The 19,813-nt window shown below is 34.5% G+C and overlaps 1 protein-coding gene across 4 annotated transcripts in view; it reads left to right on the top strand.

Moving 5' to 3' along the window:
- ralgds (ral guanine nucleotide dissociation stimulator) overlaps positions 1-19,789 on the top strand; it is a 51,939-nt gene extending 32,150 nt beyond the window's left edge. For 3 of the 4 annotated variants that reach the window (XM_009304057.5, XM_009304058.4, XM_005167182.5), the window contains exons 2-17: positions 2,072-2,376; positions 2,463-2,528; positions 3,281-3,474; positions 3,562-3,686; positions 5,132-5,347; positions 7,135-7,238; positions 7,507-7,591; positions 11,377-11,454; positions 11,639-11,725; positions 11,823-11,855; positions 12,448-12,569; positions 12,676-12,940; positions 14,231-14,302; positions 14,385-14,660; positions 14,780-14,894; positions 16,077-19,789. In XM_009304057.5, coding sequence (XP_009302332.1) covers positions 2,072-2,376; positions 2,463-2,528; positions 3,281-3,474; positions 3,562-3,686; positions 5,132-5,347; positions 7,135-7,238; positions 7,507-7,591; positions 11,377-11,454; positions 11,639-11,725; positions 11,823-11,855; positions 12,448-12,569; positions 12,676-12,940; positions 14,231-14,302; positions 14,385-14,660; positions 14,780-14,894; positions 16,077-16,252 — 2,319 coding nt within the window. In that variant the 3' untranslated portion in view covers positions 16,253-19,789. The remainder of the gene's footprint in view (positions 1-2,071; positions 2,377-2,462; positions 2,529-3,280; positions 3,475-3,561; positions 3,687-5,131; positions 5,348-7,134; positions 7,239-7,506; positions 7,592-11,376; positions 11,455-11,638; positions 11,726-11,822; positions 11,856-12,447; positions 12,570-12,675; positions 12,941-14,230; positions 14,303-14,384; positions 14,661-14,779; positions 14,895-16,076) is intronic. The other variant, NM_001123317.1, reaches the window with a different exon arrangement.
- Positions 19,790-19,813: the final 24 nt, after the last annotated feature.

Here is a 19,813-nt window from a genome sequence, read left to right as displayed (position 1 = left end):
TGCTGTTGATATTACCAATCATCTCTATGCTGGACTTGCTTCCTGGCCTTCTGCTATTTAATAGCATTGTGATGTTCACAATTTGTGAAGTCATACAGCTCCAGATAACTTGAAACAGCGACCACTGGTCTCTCCTCCATCTTTAAAAGTCTTTATAGTCATCTTGATAACAGAACTGCTGTCATCTCAATGGAAACCTTGCCTCTGCTTGCATTTGATTGGATAATGAAGAAGATTCGACTGATGTATCAGGATTTTTCAGCTCAGAATTTGCAAGTGCAGAGTGCATTGGCAATAATGCGAGGTACAGCAGGCAGTATAAACAGCAGGGGCACAGGGAGCATAAGCAGTGCTCAAATGCTTACGGACATAAGAAAACCAGTTAAAACGGCAACTCCAATCTCAAAAAGCAAGTGATCGGCCCAACACTGGTCCCAAAAAAAGTTTGTGTTATACTTCATCCATGTCCATAGGTGACAGTATAAAGTTTGAAAAAGCTGTCATTTCAATGAGCGAAACATATCTGCTTACTGCGCAAACAATAGCTAAATGCATAAAAGTCTTTCAATTCGAAGTATATCTAGGTATATCTGAATTCACACTTCTCATAAAATAGTAGACAAAAATGCTGGATGAACGACAAGTATGCATTCAATGGACACTCTACTATCTGTCAATGGTAGATTAATTTATGGTAGTGAAGTGATGCAACTGACACTGATAGGTGACGTGTAGTTTAAGGGCTGGGTTAGCCATGTGACGGTGGCTGATAAAGAGCCACCCTCTTGGTCTTGTGCGTTTAGTGTTAAGGCTGTATGTGGATTAGTAGGGAAATCAGCAGTAATCCGAGACTCACCCTTAAAGCCCCCGTTCTGGTATGCTAGATCTGTATGCCCTTGCAAATCCCTAAACCGTGCATTGAAACTAAATAGTACATATTTGAATAATTAAACATTATTTTTGCTGCTAGTTACGGATTGTATAGTATTTTATTTGTGAGACTGATGACACTGGGTTCTGATTGGTTGATTGTGTAAGCAAATATTTTTGCATGATGACTGCAATACAGTATAGTCTTGTGTTTTTGTTTATCTTTTAATTTACACATTTATTTATTAAATTATTTAAACATGGTCTCACAGTGGGTAGCACGATCGCCTCATAGCAAGAAGATCACTGGTTCAAGCCCCAGCTGGGTCAGTTGACATTTCTGTGTGGAGTTTGCGTGTTCTCCCTGTGTTCGCTTGGGTTTCCTCCGGGTGCTCCGGTTTCCCCCACAGTCCAAAGATGCGCTATAGGTGAATTGAATAAGCTAAATTGGATGTAGTGATGGCTTGTGGCTGGAAGGGCATCAGCTGCGTAAAACATTTGCTGGATAAGTTGGCGGTTCATTCCACTGTGGCAACCCCTGATTGATAAAGGGACTAAGACGAAAATAAATTGAATTAATTTATAATTAAAACATTAAACATGTACTTCACGGCTTAAAAATGTTCCATTGTTTACCTAGGTTGATTTTGTAGGCACATATCTTTACATACTGCAGAACTGTATATTCTTGCTTTCTAAAATTATTTTATTATATTTAGTTGATTTATTATGCTAATTTATTGAATATTTTGAAATATTAAACAGATATATCACCCAATTATGCCACTGTTTGCTTTAAATCTCCAAATCTATATGATTTTCTTTCTTCTGTTAGACACAAACTAAATTGATCTATTTTGGACAAAATATAGCTATTCGTTGACTTCCATCTTTTTCCAGTACTGGGTTGCAGCTTGAAAGGCATCCGCTGTGTAAAACATATGCTGGAATAGTTAGTGGCTCATTCCTCTGTGGTGACCCCTAATCAATAATGGACTAAGCGGACAGAATATAAATGAATGACTTCCATATGTTTTTTTCTAACATTTTTCACTACATTTTTCCAAATACCTTCTTTTGTGTTCATTTGTGTGAACTGTCCCTTTAATAAAAAAAATTACCAGGCCAAAACGTCTAATGTGTGTTTTTAAATAAGAATAAAGACCAGAATACTCAGTTCTTTCTCTTTTTATATCTGTAGAGCTCAGTTCAGGAGATTGGAGAGGAGGTGGAGGACGGTGCCATCTATACCATTACACTCCGAAAGGTGCAGCTCCACCAGACGGCCAGTAAGGGCCAGCGATGGCTGGGCGTGGAGACAGACTCTGCCCTCAGTCTGTACGAGACGTGCAAGGGTCGAACCATTAAGGCTGGCACACTGGAGAAACTAGTGGAGTACATGGTCTCCGCCTTCAAAGGGAAAGACTACACTTACGTCACTATTTTCCTCTGCACCTACAGAGCATTTGCCACCACCAAACAAGTGCTAGACCTGCTGCTTAACAGGTAAACAGCCGTCAAGCACGAGTACTTCTAGAGGTTTTATATCAAGCACTATGAATTCACTTAAAATGCACTCATTTATTTCTTAGATATGCCAAACTGCCAGCCTCAGGCAAGACTAAAGTCTCAGCAGAAGACCACACAGAGCTTAAAAAGTAAGTGCTCATGTTGTTTAAATGAACTCAATCTATTTTTCTGCAGTTGAAATTTGATTTGTGAAATGTGACCTTATCGGTTATCAGATCAGATGATATTTATTTGTATTATCAATATTGGATATACTATGTATCATACAAGATTGAAAGAACCCAATTTTTATTATAAATTTGGATTGCCAATGGCATCATCAAATGCTTGTGTAAAACAAATAATTTCATATAATCTTTAATGCAACAACACATTTTTAGTTTTGAAATTCGTTATTCATTATGATGATTTGATTAGTAAAGAAATATTTTCAAATGATCAAACTAAGATAAAAAAAAATATATAAATATTTAAATAAAATACACATTATTAAAACATTATTATATTATTCAAATATAAATAAAAAAAATTGATTTGTCAGCTTACTAAAATAGGTTTTAATATTAAGAACTAAAAGTATAAAAATAAATGATATGAAATGAAATATATATAATTTATTTTTATACTTTTAGTTCTTAATATTAAAACCTATTTTAGTAAGCTGACAAATCAACAAAATATTGATGTGTCATTTTGTTGATTTTGCATGTAACAAAATCTAAAAATGCTTCATTATTTAAAAGCAAATAGAAGTTTTAATATTTATATTGTCATTTTATAACTTATATGTCAAACATTAAAATATTGATATTAATTGGCTTATCAATATCTTCCAGAAATTAATAATATCAAAGCATCCTTATTTTTGTGTGATTGGCAGCACTGTGTCATCTATCCTGGGTGCCTGGTTAGATCAATACTCGGAGGATTTCTGGAGTCCTCCAGATCACGAATGCCTGCAGAGTCTCATATCCTACTTACAACTCAACTTCTCTGGATCGGACCTGGAGAGACGAGCTTTAAACCTGCTGGAGCACTTCCAGCATCGCCAACAGTGCGAGGTGGAGATTGAAGGTATGATCTTCACCAATAATGATGCATTTTTTAAACTTATATTAAATTTCCAAACTAACTTTATGAGGACTTGCGTATCATGTACAGGTGACCTGTGCTCCTGCCCCTTTGCCACACCAGAGGAGAGCAGTTTGGAGGATGAATTCTCCCCCTCACATTTCATGTCCTTCAGTCCTTCTATAGTTGCTGAGCAGTTAACAGTCATGGATGCGGTAAGACGTCAATTTAAAGCTGTCAACTTAAATTTAATGCCAATACTAATAGTATAAAAAGTTCAGTGAAGTGCTTTGAAATGTGCATTGTTGTATTCAGATTTTGACGTATTCTCAACTGAAACATGAAGACAGGGCGGGACATAGCGTAGCTCCTCCCTTTTTATAAAACAATAGCTAATAGCGTTTTGTTTTTTAACAGCTCTGCTCTCTGATTGGTTGAGCACTTAAGCGCATCAAATGAACATCAAATAATATTCATTTTGAAGAGGGCAGGACATGTGAGATACTAGAGAGCATTTGACTGGTCAGAAGATTTAATGAGAAACTGAAGTATGAGGTGATCCATTTATGTGGAAGTTTTGGGTGTTTATATCAGATTTATGTCTTCTAAATGATAATTTTGTCACTGTTTTAAAACACAATAGCTTATTAGATATTATTAAAACTAACATATAAATACTACCATCAAAAAAAACATCAACATTTCATGTGACCTTTAACATGTGTTTTTTGACTAAGTGGTCATCCAAGATGTAATTCACTTAAAAATGTGCCTAATGCTGAGTTCAGACTGCATGATTTTCAAAGTAGTCACGTCATAGATGTTTTCACACTGGATGACTATCTGGGGTAGCGTTCCATCGGTGCTGTTTACACACTGCACGACTTTGAAAATGGAAGAATCGCCGACAACTTTGTCCAACTTACGTTTCAATACCAAACAAACACGAGAAGTGGCTGTAGGTAATCTGCAATGTTATTTTCAAGCAGAACACATTTCACACGGCATAATTTGAATCACTGATAAATTGTTATAATATCTACTTATTTGCAGTTCTCTGATATAAATAACTTTGTATCACCTGTAACCCAATGTCACAGAGGAGCAGTCGGGTTTTCTCTTTGTTCACCTCATCAGCGAAAAATGTAACTCTTAACGAACATTTTGCTATTTTTATTTAAAAATGAACTACCAATATTAAACCCTTTACAGTTCATGTGGCGTTAAAGGATTAAAAACAGTGATGGAACAATTGAGACAGGATTTACACCTATGTTCAGTGTTCTCCACTTGTGATCAGATCAACAAAAGTGCATCTTACTACCAAATAGCCAAATAGGACCTCAGTAGTCTAGTGGCTGAGCTGTTAGTTAAAAGGTTAGAGGTAAAGTTGGTTGCAAAGGTTTACACAAAGACAGAATAAGGACAGTTCTGTACTGCAATCTTCATACAATGTTGCTTTATTGATCTGTTTATGCACCCAGTATGTGTCAGTCAGCAAGTTTTTGTTGACTTGAAGCAATGAAATATTTCTGTCAGCTGAGAGATCTAAACTTGAGAAAATGATTTACCTTTCTAGGTCATTGAATAGCATCAATGTAAATAAAGTCATCCTGCAAAACTGGGTGAATTTGACTGAATGCATTGTTTTTGTTCACAGGAGCTGTTTAAGAGGGTTGTTCCATATCATTGTTTAGGGGGCATATGGTCCCAGAGAGATAAAAAGGGCAAAGAGCACCTGGCACCAACCATCCGTGCTACTGTTTCTCAGTTCAACAGTGTGACCAACTGTGTGATCGCCACCTGCCTGGACAACAGGTCTCTCAGACCTTTCCAAAGAGCCAAGCGCATTGAACATTGGATAGAAGTTGCCAGGGTAAGACAACATTTGTTTTTTCAACATTGTTCACAGGATTAGTGTACTTCACTTCACCACCAGTTTTATTTTATTTTACAAGTGCACAAAGCTCATAATTTTTGGAGCACAAATGCAGAACATGCACATTTTTGCAGTCATACATACAAAAAAAGTATACACAGGAGGAAGGAACAGTTCAATCAAAAATGGAAATAAACCTGTAATTTACTCACACGTAACCCATCTTCTGTATATATGACTTTTTCTATCAGACAAACACAGTCAGGGTAATTTTAAATTATATATGGTTCTTCCATTCTGTATAATAATGTTGGGGGATAAATCTGTGTGAAACTAACCCACAGCCGATAAGGGGTTTATACATGTCTTGTGTAATGAATTGTTGTTTTTGTAACAAATGTTTTTCTAATTTTTAAATTATAAACTCAAATCCTGCATGTTTTCGATAAATTCTGGGCTGACCTCTGACTACAAATGACGCATAACATAAGAAGTATTCGTAGCGGAAGAGTAATATACTCTATAATACAGTAAAACCAAGCCAACTAGTTTTCTTATTTGTCGTTATCTTCCGAGTCGAATATTCGGCAACTGCCAAAAGTCAATGATTTGAGTTTATAATTGAAAATATTTTTAATGATTTTTTCACAAAACACTCTGATACACTTCAAAAGACATGCGTATAAGGGCTATGTGATTAATCAAATCGAATCGCAGTTGTAGTATATGTCTATTATTTCTCCAACCCAGAGCAAATGCGTAACTGTGTTTGACAGTCTTCCTAGCCAAATAAGTGAGCACATTTTCAATCTGCCCAATCAGAACTTTTCAATCTGCCTACTTTACAGAAAGCTAAGGTTATTTTATTTGAGCTTACTGTTTGCTCTAGAGAAAAAATTGTGTTTAATTTCTGAATATTTAAAAACAAATTTGAATAAATGTTAAAGTTAATATCTTTTACATTCTTTTTTTTTAAAGTAACACTCATTGCATTTTAGTAGTAAGAAGCTACAATACAGATTATTGAGCTGAAACTTGACTACAAAATTAAACCGCAAACCAAATCGAAATCGCAATATCTGTCAAAAAAATCACAATTAGATACTTTCCCCATATTGCACAGCCCTAATGTGTATGACTTATTACGAATTTATTCATTTTTGTAAGCTTTGAAAAAGGGCCACTGCTCAACAACATTATACAGCATCGAAGAGCCATAATAAAATTTAAAACTACTCCAATCATGTTTCATCTGAAAGAAGAAAGTCATATGCACCGACGAGGAGTAAATCATGGGGTAATTTTAATTTCTTGGGTGAACTAATACTTTCAGAATTAACTATAACACTATAGACCACATAAAGAACCCTAGCAACCAACCATATACAGTACCATCACCAAAAAAACATTTCAAAACACAATTACTGGAACAGTTAATATTATTATGGTGTATTTTTACACTTTTCAGGTTCTAATATTTAAACTTTTGGTGATGATATGCACCTTTAAAGCATTAATATGCCCCTTAAGGCACCTTAAAAACACACTGCCCCAATGACAGCTTTTGTACCTTTATTTCTGAGTGTAACCACCACATGTATATGCTCTAAAAACACTTAAAACCGCTAGCAATGCCTTGGCAAGCACCCATGACAATAGAGCACTGTTTTGACAAGTTTAGCATAGTTTTAGTTTTGATGCATTATAGTAGCACACGTCTTTCTTCTTAAGCAGTTCACAAGTGTTGCAGTTCATAAACATTCATTTGTTTGTCTTGACACCAGAAATGCCGTATCCTGAAGAGCTTCTCCTCTCTGAAAGCCATCCTGTCTGCCTTGCAGAGTAATGCCATCCACAGGCTGAGAAGGGCCTGGGATGATGTTTCACGGTAAGAGTCTGACTGGATTTCTGTCAGCAACAATTAGCCAGAGTTAAGGATAAGGGCTTTAGCATTAGCATTAGCCACTGATTAAAGGTAGCATTCTCTGTGCTAGCCTCTTATGTGCTCAGTCATACAGACTGCCAGCTAAAACAGCTTTTTATGAAAGACGTTCTGTTATAGTGATATTGGAGTGGAGAAGTGAATGCTAGTTAATCACAGTGTTTGGATTTCACGTGAGCAGATTATGACTCAAGCAATTTGGTTCTGCTTACAGGGAAAGCTATCGAACTTTCCAAGAGCTGTCTGAAATCTTCTCAGACGACAATAATTACTCACTCAGCAGAGAGCTTCTCATTAAGGTGAGGAAAACATTTGTGAACCTGTGTCCCCCCCAACACAAACCTTAAGCACACTAGTTGTGAATACTATGTTCTTAAAATGAGCCTAAAATGCAAAGTAATATGGGAGTAATATTGTATGGGTAATTTATTGGGATAATGGGATTAAAAGTGTAAAATATGTGATAATAAAAGGTTATTTATTTCCCTCTTTATTTGTTTTGTAAAATCTATTTTTTGCATAATACAAAGGAAAATATAATTAAATAACTTAACTATTATATTTACATATATTAATTACTTTAATTACATATCTTCATGGTACATTTGGAAGAAATGTCAGCAATAGTTGACATACTCTGACATACTCTGTGTGTGTGTGTGTGTGTGTGTGTGTGTGTGTGTGTGTGTGTGTGTGTGTGTGTGTATGCGTATGTGTGTAGGTGGGGTGGGGCAAAAAAGGTTAAATATTAATCACAGTTAAAGTTAAACCATTAATCACAATTGTTTGTTTGATAATTAATTGTCTGCTAAATATTCATGATTGTGATTAAACAAATTATAATAATATTAATAGAACTCACAATAATTAAATGTATTGTTCTAGTTTTCCATTTATAGATAATGCCGACTGAACTATGAAATCTCCCCGTTTCCTTTTCCAGTCTGATCACCTTTGGTCAGAAGTCACATGTTCAATCAAGCATTTTTCAAAATTTTAAAAGTGCACCACAAAACCAACAGCATTTGCTGTCGGTGCTGCTGGAGCAAGACGGGATGTGGTTATATCACACTGTCATTCACAGAAGCGCTTAGTGACTTACTAGTTCTTTCAGCATCTTTAAAGCCATGTTTCTATAGCAGCTGCAAGGTAAACAGAAAGCCATTTTCAATTGCACAATATCTGTGGCCTTCTGGCTCAACTATCTATGGCCTGCTGAGTTTTCTGGAGCACAGCGTCAAATGCTTTTGTTGCACTTTTCACTAGCTGGCAAGCTTCTACATTTGATAGAGATTTTGAAAAGAAGCTGTTCATGTTAAAAGCCTTATGCAACTTTTGTGAAAGTTTTTATAGTAATTTTGGTTTCAGGTATGAGATTTGGCACAAATTTCGTATATTATTCGTATATACATTTTTATTAGTTTTTTTTTGTTTCATTTGTTGTTGTTGTTTACATAACCCTCAGTAAATTCTATTTGATTTGTGCTTAAACCAATAAAAAGTGGCTTAAAATATAGAGCATGCTAACATTCTAACATTCAAAAGTCTTACAATTTTATTTGATATTCTTATGAAACAAGGATGCATCTAAGTGATAACAACTGACTGTAAAGAGGTTTATAATGTTAGAGATTTTAAATATATCCAGTATATTTGACCTTTCAGTTTAAGTGTTTCCTCAAAATTATTGAGGAGCACAACATTGACTGATGATAATAATACATGTTTATTGGGCAGGAAATTAAGCATATTGAAATTATTTTTTGAAGAATTGTGCGATACTAAAGTCTGGAATAATTATGCTGAAAATTGTAACAATATTATAAAATATATTTAAATTTTTACTTTATGTGACTTATGTTGCATGGGTATGTTTTGGCAATAGCTAAAATATATTGTAAGAGGCAATTTTCTTTTATGTCAAAAATCATTAGAATTATAAAGTAATAATTAAGTTCAATAAATATATTTAGTAAATAACCAGGACATAGACACATACACTACATAATATAGCTTATTCAATTCATCAATAGTCCATGTCTTCAGACTAGTGGGGGGAAACCGGAGCACCCGGAGGAAACCCACGCGATCACTGGGAGAACATGAAAACACCACACAGAAATTACAACTGACCCAGCTGGGGCTCGACCCTGCAAACTTTTTGCTGTACCGCCCAAGAAAATCTTTAGACTTTTAAAATTTTAGTGTTTCCTATATTTATGATTTTTTAAACATTTGTCCTCTGGAATTAATGAGTCTTTTGAACATTTAATTGCTGAACAACAAGAGAAAAATTATTTCTTGTTATGGCAACCTGATGCTCTATAACACACAAACAAGTGATTCAGGAAGTGAGAGGTTTAATAAAGGGTTAAGTTGTTTTGTTACGATCTTTATCTCCACCCCACAAGTATCTTTCGGAAGCTGTCATTTGCATAGAAAGAAGTAGCACATGACGAATATTTCCTTTACGTGCATTTAACGTTAGAAAGCAAACTAAAGCAGAACGTCGGAAAGCATTTCTGGTATGCGAGCTGAGGCTAAAAAACTTGCAGTTGCTGCCATAAGGGAATTCCTGGCATGAGGTCATAGTTGCTCTGTACCACTAGATAAACACTCCTGCTAAACACAGAAGGTCTTCCCCAGGGTGTTGGCCAACATATCTCATATGTACATGCAGTTAAACACCACGTCCATTCTGCGTCATGGCATATCATGATGGCGCAGACTAAAGTTTGCTAACAATCATACCTATGCTGCTAAGTTGTATTACCTTTATAAAAATTAACAATAAATAATAATAAACACAGTTTTGTAGTTAAACCATAATAGCCACAAATTCACAATGGATTTGCAATACCTTACTGAAAAAAACAGCTTAAACCAGCCTAAGCTGGTTGGCTCGTTTTAGCTGGTTTATCAGCACGGTTTTAGAGGGGTTTTGATCCACTTCCAGGCTGGTTTCCAGCAATTTCCAGCCTTGTCTTGGCTGGTCAGGCTGGAAAATGACCAGCTAAATCCAGCTTGACCAGACTAGTTTAAGCTGGCTGGGCTCTTCAAGCTGGTTTTAGCTGGTCATTTCCCAGCCTGATCAACCAAGACCAGGCTAGTAATGGCTGGAAACCAGCCTGAAAGTGGCCAAAACTCCTCTAAAACCAGCCTGGTCAACCAGCTAAAACCAGCCAACCAGCCTATGCTGTTAAAGCTGTTTTTTTGCCAAAAACATTGTCAAAATACATTTAACTCCAATAAAATAAATTTTTAGGGGTAATTAGTTTGGATGCTAATGTTAACATGTTTCTTGCATGTTTTGGCACATATTGGGCTACATGTTATGTTATCATCATGTTATTTCATGCTAGCAGAGTGCCAACAATGCTAGAATCATGCTAACAACATTCTAATATATGCTGCTTAGTGTTAAAACATCTTAGCCTTGTCATTGACGTGTTGGAGTAAAACATTTAAATATAAACCTTTTCAATGTAACTTTTTTAAACTCTGACCATAACAGTTAAACTCCATTCTGTGTCATGGTATATCATGATGGTGCAGTCTAAAGATTGATAAAAATGTTAAGTTTGGTGCTAATTTTTATTAACTTAACAAAAATGAGCTATAGGGGTTACTGTATATAACTAAAATAAAATTTAAAAACATTTGCAATTAAACTATAACTATAAATTCAGGATGGCTTTGCTATACTGACACCAATGTGTTTGTGGTTATACAAATGGTAGTCTGTTCACCAAAAAGCATGTTAATTTTTTTTTCTTTAGCACTCATTTAACTAAAGCTAGCAGAATGCCAACAATGCTTGAAACATGCTAGCAATAGCTTTACAAGTGTTAGCCTTGTCTTAGTAACATGAATAAATTAAAACCCTCAAAGTTAAACCTTTTTAAAGTTATTTAAATTCCCTGATCACACAGTTAAGTCCATGTCAATTCTACGTCAGGGTATTTTATGACAGTGCAGTCTTAAGATTCCACTTCGGTAGCCTTATCTGACTTGAGCTTATAGGGCTGTGAGTGTTACGTCAGTGAAATGCTGAAATGATGATTCAAACCTGATGTTTCCACAGGAGGGCACCTCTAAATCTGCCATAGTCGAGATAAACCACAAAGGAGCCCAGAGGAGACACCAGCAGCAAAGAGACATGGTGTGTACAGAAATAAATGTCAAATTATGTTACTCAAACTTGATATTTGTGAAGAAATAGCGCCCTCTAGTGGTCAAAGGGGTTCAGTTTCTACAGCTTACAGGAAACTGAATGGAAACATAAGCTTGCAAAATTGTAAATTGTTTGTTTAATTATTTAGTTTCTTTTTGTCTGTGTTGTTTAGGGTGTTGTGCAAGGAACGATTCCATACCTTGGCACTTTTCTGACTGACCTCGTCATGTTGGATACTGCTATGAAAGACCATCTGGAGGTGAGAGGGACAAAGTGGAGAAAATGCGTATTATCTGTAATAGTTTTGTTATAAAATAATATTCTAACTTATGTGATTTTCTTTTTAATTTCTTTAGGTCGGACTGATTAACTTTGAGAAGAGAAGAAAGGTCAGTCTTTGTTCATGAAAAACTATATTTTCTAAAATAAATAGTTTCATTCCTGGATGCTGATTGGTTTAGACAAGCTAATGTTAGCTAAGCTGTTGAAACAGGTTGTTATAGTTGCCTAAAACTAAAATTATGTGATACTTGAGTTAATTTAAAAAATTAGAAAAATACTTGACAAACATTGGTTTAACTAAGCCAGATTTACAAAAAAAAAAAAATTTAAATAAGAAAAGCTCGAAGTTTGAAGGTCTTACTTATACAAATATCAAAGAAATGTTTCTAGCTTATTTCAGAAAACCGCTAATATGTTAAAGCTATTTGCTAAGATGTATTAGCATGGTGTTTGAACAATTTCCTAACATGATTCTAGCATGTTTTAGCACATGGTACATGCTAATTTATTTAGTGAACTATGCTAAAAAATCTTAGCCTTGTGCTAATACCTCTTAGTGCTATTTTATTGACTTATTTGAGTAAAATTTCCACGTTTTACAAAGTTGTTTGTCCTTTGGACCATTTAAATATTAAAAAACGTACATATTTCAATAAAAGCAATACAAATGAAGTGCTTTGTTTTTGTTGATCTGTTTAGGAATTTGAAGTGATCGCTCAGATCAAGTTGCTGCAGCTGACCTGCAATTATTACAACTTCAGCAGAAACCAGCGCTTTATTGACTGGTTTAAGAGAGTGGAGAAACTCACAGAGACCGAGAGGTGAGACAGACCACAAATTAAAATAGGAATGATTTGAAAACTAGATTTTAAAGAGACAGGTTTATTTTTATACATTTTCACAAGTAATATTTTATTCTGTGTTTAGCTACTCTATGTCGTGTGATATCGAGCCGCCGTCTGAGTCGTTGTGCAAAAAGAATGGAGGCATCATGAAGCGCATGAGCGAGGAGTCGGGCTACAGCAGCGCTGCGTCACACTCCAAGTCCTTTGAGCAGCCGCGATTAAGCCAGTTCAAAGACTGCTTTAAAGATGGAGCTGATTCCCTCAGCCTCACCTCTGCAGGATCCAGTGGCTCAGATGCAGACGAGAGTCTCAGCCTGCTCAACTCTCCTGAATCAGGCAGTCAGAGAGTAAGGCCTTGTGCTTAATTTACAGTTCCAGTATTTATATTTAGATCAGTGTTATTTTAGTGTCACTGGTTTACTATTATAGTATTTTGATTTTCTTTTTCAGTAAAATGTTTTAAAATTTATGTATTTTATGTCATTTTTATTAGGTTTTGAAGATTTCTATTCAGTTTTATAATTGTTTTAGTCATGTTAATTAATCAAGTTCAACTGAAATTTAGAGATGTTGCTTTACCAGCTGAAATAAAAAAAATTTGTACATTTGTTTAGATTTAAGTTGCAGAAATTATGTTCATGGATTGAAATACACTGAAATAAAAATTCAGATGATGCACCTAACACATAATCTTATCACTTTTGCTATGTAGAATTTATAGTTTGTTTTAATTATCGGTATTGCCTAAGGCTGCACAAATAATAATTTTTCAGCACTTTTGTCTGTTATTTTCATTGCATTTTTATATTTTTAAGTTTTAGAATTTAAAAGCTAAACTTGTTTTTTTATTTTTTGGTTATTTTGATGCATTTTTTTTTTCAAATTAAAAAAAATGATATATGTGTGAAAAAGTGATTTTATATAAATAGAAAGCATATTAGTTGCAGTAAAAATTTCTGCTTTAATAGACCCTTTTCACATTTTCGGGTTTCTCAGTAGCGGAAGGCATCATAGCTGGATAAACTTAGAGCGCAGTGAATAGGAGAGTACAACAAATATTTGTTTACAACCTTATTTGCTGAAATAATACAAGAAAAACTCCATGATGATGTTTTTAAGGCTTTCAGAAAAAGGAAAAAAATAGCTTGGGACTGATAATCACAGTCAGAGATGAGAATAAAATCAAATTTACTCTCAGCCCCATAGAAGCTGCATTAGAAACACCTCGCATAAGCAGTAATTCGTTTTTTGTAATTTGATATAAAGTTGATGTAATACATTCATAAATGCATATAAATGTTGATACATTTATTTTTTTAATCAAAATATGAAAAACTTTCAAGGATTTAATGATGACCGTTAAACATGACCCTGTTTGATCATAACAGTCTTGTGAAAAGGGTCCATGTTTCAAAATAACTTATAAAAGTTCAAAATATGGGTCGAATAATTTGTAAATTATCATTTGGTGTCATTTAAATTTATAACATCTGACCAGTATGTATTAAAATATATACATTTTTAAAGTTAAAAAAGCACCAATTCAATAAATCCCATTATAATGGACTGAAAGGTGCTTTTTTTTAGCATTTGAACATATTCAAAATGCATTAACCTGACTTTCTGTTTTTCTCCAGACATCCACACCAACTGTGAAACACTCATCAACCTCAGAAACAGGAGAGCTCCCGTCTGATTCCTCAACCAAGGTATTTGAACTTTCATAACCGTAATCTGCAATTGAAACTGAGTTATTTTTGAACATGTATACATCAAATCTATCTTCTCCAGCTCTGGGAATCACCCACCCCATCATCTCTGGAGGCGTCTGGATCAGGCTTGTGTTTAGAGTCAGGCTGCAGCAGCTCCACATCTTCCTCCTCTTCCTCCTCGTCCTCAGTCTCAGCCTTCACAGGACGGACCTTCAACTTTCACAAGCGCTCAGTCTCTGGCATCTCAGACTACTCGTCTCTCAGTCTGCCGCTCTACAACCAGCAGGCAAACGACTGCTGCATCATCAGAGTCAGCCTGGACTCAGAAAACGGCAACATGTACAAAAGTATCCTGGTGAGTGGGAGATATTATAGAACATGTGATGTTATTGGAGCGTTCCTTAACCCTTTATCAGGCAAAGAACCATATGTTATGTTAAATGTCAGATTAATCTTAATGATCATGGTTTTCAGGTCACTAGTCAGGACAAAACCCCTGGGGTCATTAGGAAAGCCATGGCCAAACACAACCTGGACAATGACAAATCTGAAGACTATGAATTGTTACAGAGGGTCTCAAAGCATAAAGGTAAGGAACTGAAACAGGAAATATTGAAGGGCTTGGTTTTTTATTAGTTATTGGTGGATGTTAGCTTGTGTGTCCACCAAAAGTGCTTCTCAAGAGGTGAGAAAGTGAGAAAATGTCTTTTTTTTATGTCTAGGTTTTTACGACTAGTTATACAATTTACATCGGTTCTCATGTTGTGAGAAAGTCAGATTTTTTTACATTAAAGAAAAGAGTAAAAGGGTTTTATGACTAATTTTACAATTCTGATATAAATTATAAATTATAAAACTAATTGTATAATTTTGATATTTTGTAATATTTTGTATTATCTCTCAGTTCAAAGAAAAAAAAATAATTGTGAGTTATACATTTAGAATTGCAAGAATGAAAAAAGTCAAAAGTACAAACTCTGATAATTTTTCTTTCAGTTAACATGTCACAATCTATCTATTTTCTTTATATCATGCAATTCTGAGTTGATTTTTTTCTGTGATTTATGGGGGAAGAACAAAAACTTTGAGAAATTAGTAATTATGAGATAAAAATGTCAAAAATTGTTAAAGAAATTATGTTTATTTATTTAAAAAAAAAATATATATATATATATATATATACTATGTTTTGATTTTTCTAAATTGAATTACACATTCTCACAAATGAAGCCAATGTTTTAAAACAGCTAACTTAATAACACTTTAAAACTAAGTTTTCTAGATTAAGTAGATTTTAAAATTAATTCCATTTGAATTTACTTCAAACCATTTTTTATAACTTTTTTCTTTGTAAAATGGCATGAATTTAATGAATTTATTAGTCATATAATAATTCATTTCAATCAAATATTACATTTTATCAGCTGTAAAATACAAACAATAGTTGGCCATTGGTATCAGCCAGAATTGTTTATTGTATTGCATCCCTGGTGCATTTTTAAACGAATCTTATTTTTTTAGTCTGCTAGAATCTTTATTTTGAATGCTTGCTTCCATTCCAAAGAGCACATTATTGGACAAATAAATCCAAAACATTACAATCGTTTGTTCAATTTTTTTTTTTAAATGGCTTTTTTTTGCTAAAGTTTAGCCACCTTTTAGGGAGCCACTAATTATTTAAAATTTATTTAGTCTTAAATATAACCCAATTTCGTTTTCTAAATTAAGCTTTGTTACCATATTTTACCTTGATTTTCTTTTCCCCCAACAGAACTCAGAATCCCAGATAATGGAAACGTTTTCTACGCCATGAACTCAACTGCCAACTACGACTTCTTGTTGAGAAAGCGTGGCGTCCCAAAAACCTGCCGCTCGAAAAGCTCCCCGAGCCTGACTCTACCACGCATGAAGCAGAAAGGCTTCAAAATCCCCAAGAGCTTCTTCTGAAAAGACTCTGAAGCTGTTGGAGATCATCCAGAGTCACTTTATTAACCCCAACAGTATTATCTGGATCTTTTATCCAATGGATTTTTTGCGTTACCGAGCTTCTGTTTTCTGAAAGGAAGCGACCCCTGCGTTTCCTGTCCTTTGGAGCTTCTACAACCGCCAACTGTGGTTCTTACAAGGTTTACCTTAAGACTGCACTTAAGAGCCACATTCATGCATGAGCACACTAAACAAAAACATTTCAAGCACTTTAGAACGGTCCTTAAAGCAAGAGATTTGTGGTCCTCTGTCCTTTTCAAATTCAAAATGAATTGACGTTTTTGCTTCATCTCTGCCACTGGACTCAGTAGCAAAATCTCTCAAACATTAGGACTGCTCATGGAATAGTGACAGTATTACATGTACAGTACAAAATGTGTAAAGTGTACAGCCGTTTGTTTGTTTGTTTGTTCTTTAACATGGCCCTTTTGACTGTTGCTGCTGCCAGTTTAGCTTGCCTGTTTTCCTCTAACTGATTACAGTCTGAAGGGGTGTGCAATATTTATCATCTGCGATAATATTATAATTGTCATGTGAGCTCACATTATGCGGTATGTCAACTTATTAGGAAAATATTAAACAGAAACACATCCATATACCATTAAAATGACCTTATTATCCAAGTATTGAAAGCAATATCCCTTCATGGGTTTTGCTTGAATTTTTTTTCTTTTTTGTTAATTAATATCACACAAGTCAACTAAATTTGCGGCTAATGTTAGTTCATCTCTACACTAGAGTCTTTAGTTTCTGAATGAATTGAATGAATCATTTGAGTTAATGTTTCACTGATTCATTAATGCTTCATTTTTTGTTTCATGAAGTAACCACTTTCAACAAATCATTCAAATGATTCGAAAGTCTAATATAATGCAGTTAGAACTACAATTTGTCAAAAAAGCTAAATATTTAACAATATATATATGTTAAATATGTTGTAAGTAACAAAACATGGTTTGTGTCTCAACACTACAGTGTTTTGCCTCTGAATGAGTCTCTTTCTGAACAAATCATTTGAGCTAATGGTTTAATTTGAGTCAATGCTTCAGGGATTCATTAATGCTTGCTTCATGTATTAGCCGTTATGAACAAATCATTCAAATGACTCATGAGTCTATTAGAACGCATTTAGAATGACCCTGTATGTTATCAGGAAAGCAAAATGTTTAACAATATATATGTTTTAGCTGTCAAAAGCAAAGGCAAAAATATTGTGGGCCAATCATTTGAGCCAAAGATTCAATTTGAGTCAATGTTTCAATGATTCGATAACACTTACTTAATTTCTTGCGTCATGAATTAGCCATTTTTGACAAATCGTTCAAATGATTCAAAGGTCTAATAGAACGCAATTAAAACAAAGCAATAATTTGTCAGGAAAGTTAAATATATAACAATATATATGGTAAATATGTTTTAAGTAACAAAACCCAAGGCCAATGTTTGTGTCTCAACACTACAGTGTTTTGCCTCTGAATGAGTCTCTTTCTAAACGAATCATTTGAGCTAATGATTCAATCTGAGTCAATGTTTCAGTCATTCATTAACTTTTACTTCATGTATTAACCATTTTGAACAAATCATTCAAATGACTCAAAAGTCTACTCTAAGGCGTTTAGAACGACCCTTTATATTGTCAGTAGATGCATCCCAATTCGCATACTTATGCACCATTCGACACCATTTTGTAGTATAAATAGTCCAAGTAGTGCATTCACAATGAAAAAAATTTAGTAAAACCGAAGGTCAATGTTTGTTTCTCAACACTACAAAGTTTTATCAGTGAATGAGTCTGCTTCTGAATGAATCATGTGAGCCAATGCTTTAAATATCCATTAGTATGTGCTTTATTTCTACATTAATGACTCATTTTAAATGAATCATACTTTCTCAGTGGGCATGACATTTCAATTTACTTTTTGACCACTTTCTATACAGTAGTATGACTATATATATAGGAGGCCATTTTGCATAACTCATGACCTACAAGCTACAGTTTTCGTGGCTTCACTTCTACTCACAAATCCTTTTCCTTGGCCTTACGGGATAGTAAATAGTTCTCTGCTCATATAGTGTTTGTTTTTAACACACTATACAGTAAGAAAGATGTAATGAAGTACTTGCTGCCACCTGCTGGCAGTTTTGTTGTCCGTTTATTAATCCATGACAGATCTAAACAAGTCAACGTAACAACACACTCAGCAAAATATTGTTTAATTATCATTCATTCATTATTTTTTTCAGCTTAGTCCCTTTATTAATCAGGGGACGCCACAGCCGAATGAGCCGCCTAATAATTATCGTATATATTGCACACCCTTATTTCAGGCATCAATTGGTTCACTCGAGACTGAATGATTCTTTTATGACTGCTATAGAAGTGACTTAGTTTCCTTTATGACGAAAGGTTTTACAGAGTCGTGTTTGAGCAGGAGGAGATGACAGGTCTGAGATGCAGGAATCACGCTGTTATTTATGGCTATTAAATAACCATAAGTAATATTACTAATGCTTTTTAATGCATACAAAATATATCGATGCCAAAGCCGTTCTCTTTTATTTGCAGCCGTGTTTCATATTATAAAACGCTGTAAACTCAAAAGGCTTTTTGTACCAAACACTGTGAGTGGCTTCACCCTGCTACGCCTTTTTGCATTGTGAACTTAAAGGGATAATTTGCCCCAAAAATGAAAATTTACTCAGCTTTTACTGTTTTTTTTTTATCTTTTAAACACAAAAGCAGTTTTTTCAAAGAATTTTGGAACCCGATGACCATTGGCATTCATAGTTGGAGGTTTCCAACATTCTTCAAAGCATCTTCTTTTGTGTATAACAGAAAAAAGAAAAACAAATATTTGGAACAACTTCTTTTTTTTCATTTTTGATGGAATTTTCCCTTTAACTACATCCATGAGTGCTCTCTTAATATGTGTTTCAGCATGATGAGGGAATGTTGTTCCCTTCAGGAGAGATTTTCAGAATGTTGGTGTGTGTGTGTGTGGTAAAAAGGATTTATATTGTCATACGATGAGAGAAATACACCAAGAGTTTGGTGTATTCTTCTGCCATGTAACTGGAGCAAAATATAAATTGTGCTTTGCTTATAATTTCTGAAAGTGCACGGAGAACTGATATGCCAATAGTGATTCCACTCTTCAAATATCTCCTTGCTGTCAGGACGCTGCGAACATGATGTGAAATGTTTCTGCCTGCAGCTTGTCGCTCGACACACGTGCCATATCTATTCACACTGCATTTTCTATTTGTTTTGGTTCCCCTTTTTGTATCCTTTTGTATGTCTAAATCTAACTCCGAATGTTCTTGTCAAACTTTGAATGTTGCCCCGTTTTTATTTATTTATGTTTTTAATTGTTTTATTTATAATTTTATCGTTGCAAAGATAAATTAATAAATGCACCTTTGTATGTACAAACAAGCACTACATTTTTTAAAGAACTTACAAATAAATGTGGGGGGCGCTGAGACGCCGATACTTGATGTTAATGTGTTGTTGTTGTTCAT

The sequence above is a fragment of the Danio rerio genome, chromosome 8 (assembly GCF_049306965.1).
Source record: "Danio rerio strain Tuebingen ecotype United States chromosome 8, GRCz12tu, whole genome shotgun sequence".
NCBI classification, from domain to species: domain Eukaryota; kingdom Metazoa; phylum Chordata; class Actinopteri; order Cypriniformes; family Danionidae; genus Danio; species Danio rerio.
Note: the sequence above shows the minus strand (reverse complement) of the source record. Positions and strands in the feature narration are given on the sequence as shown.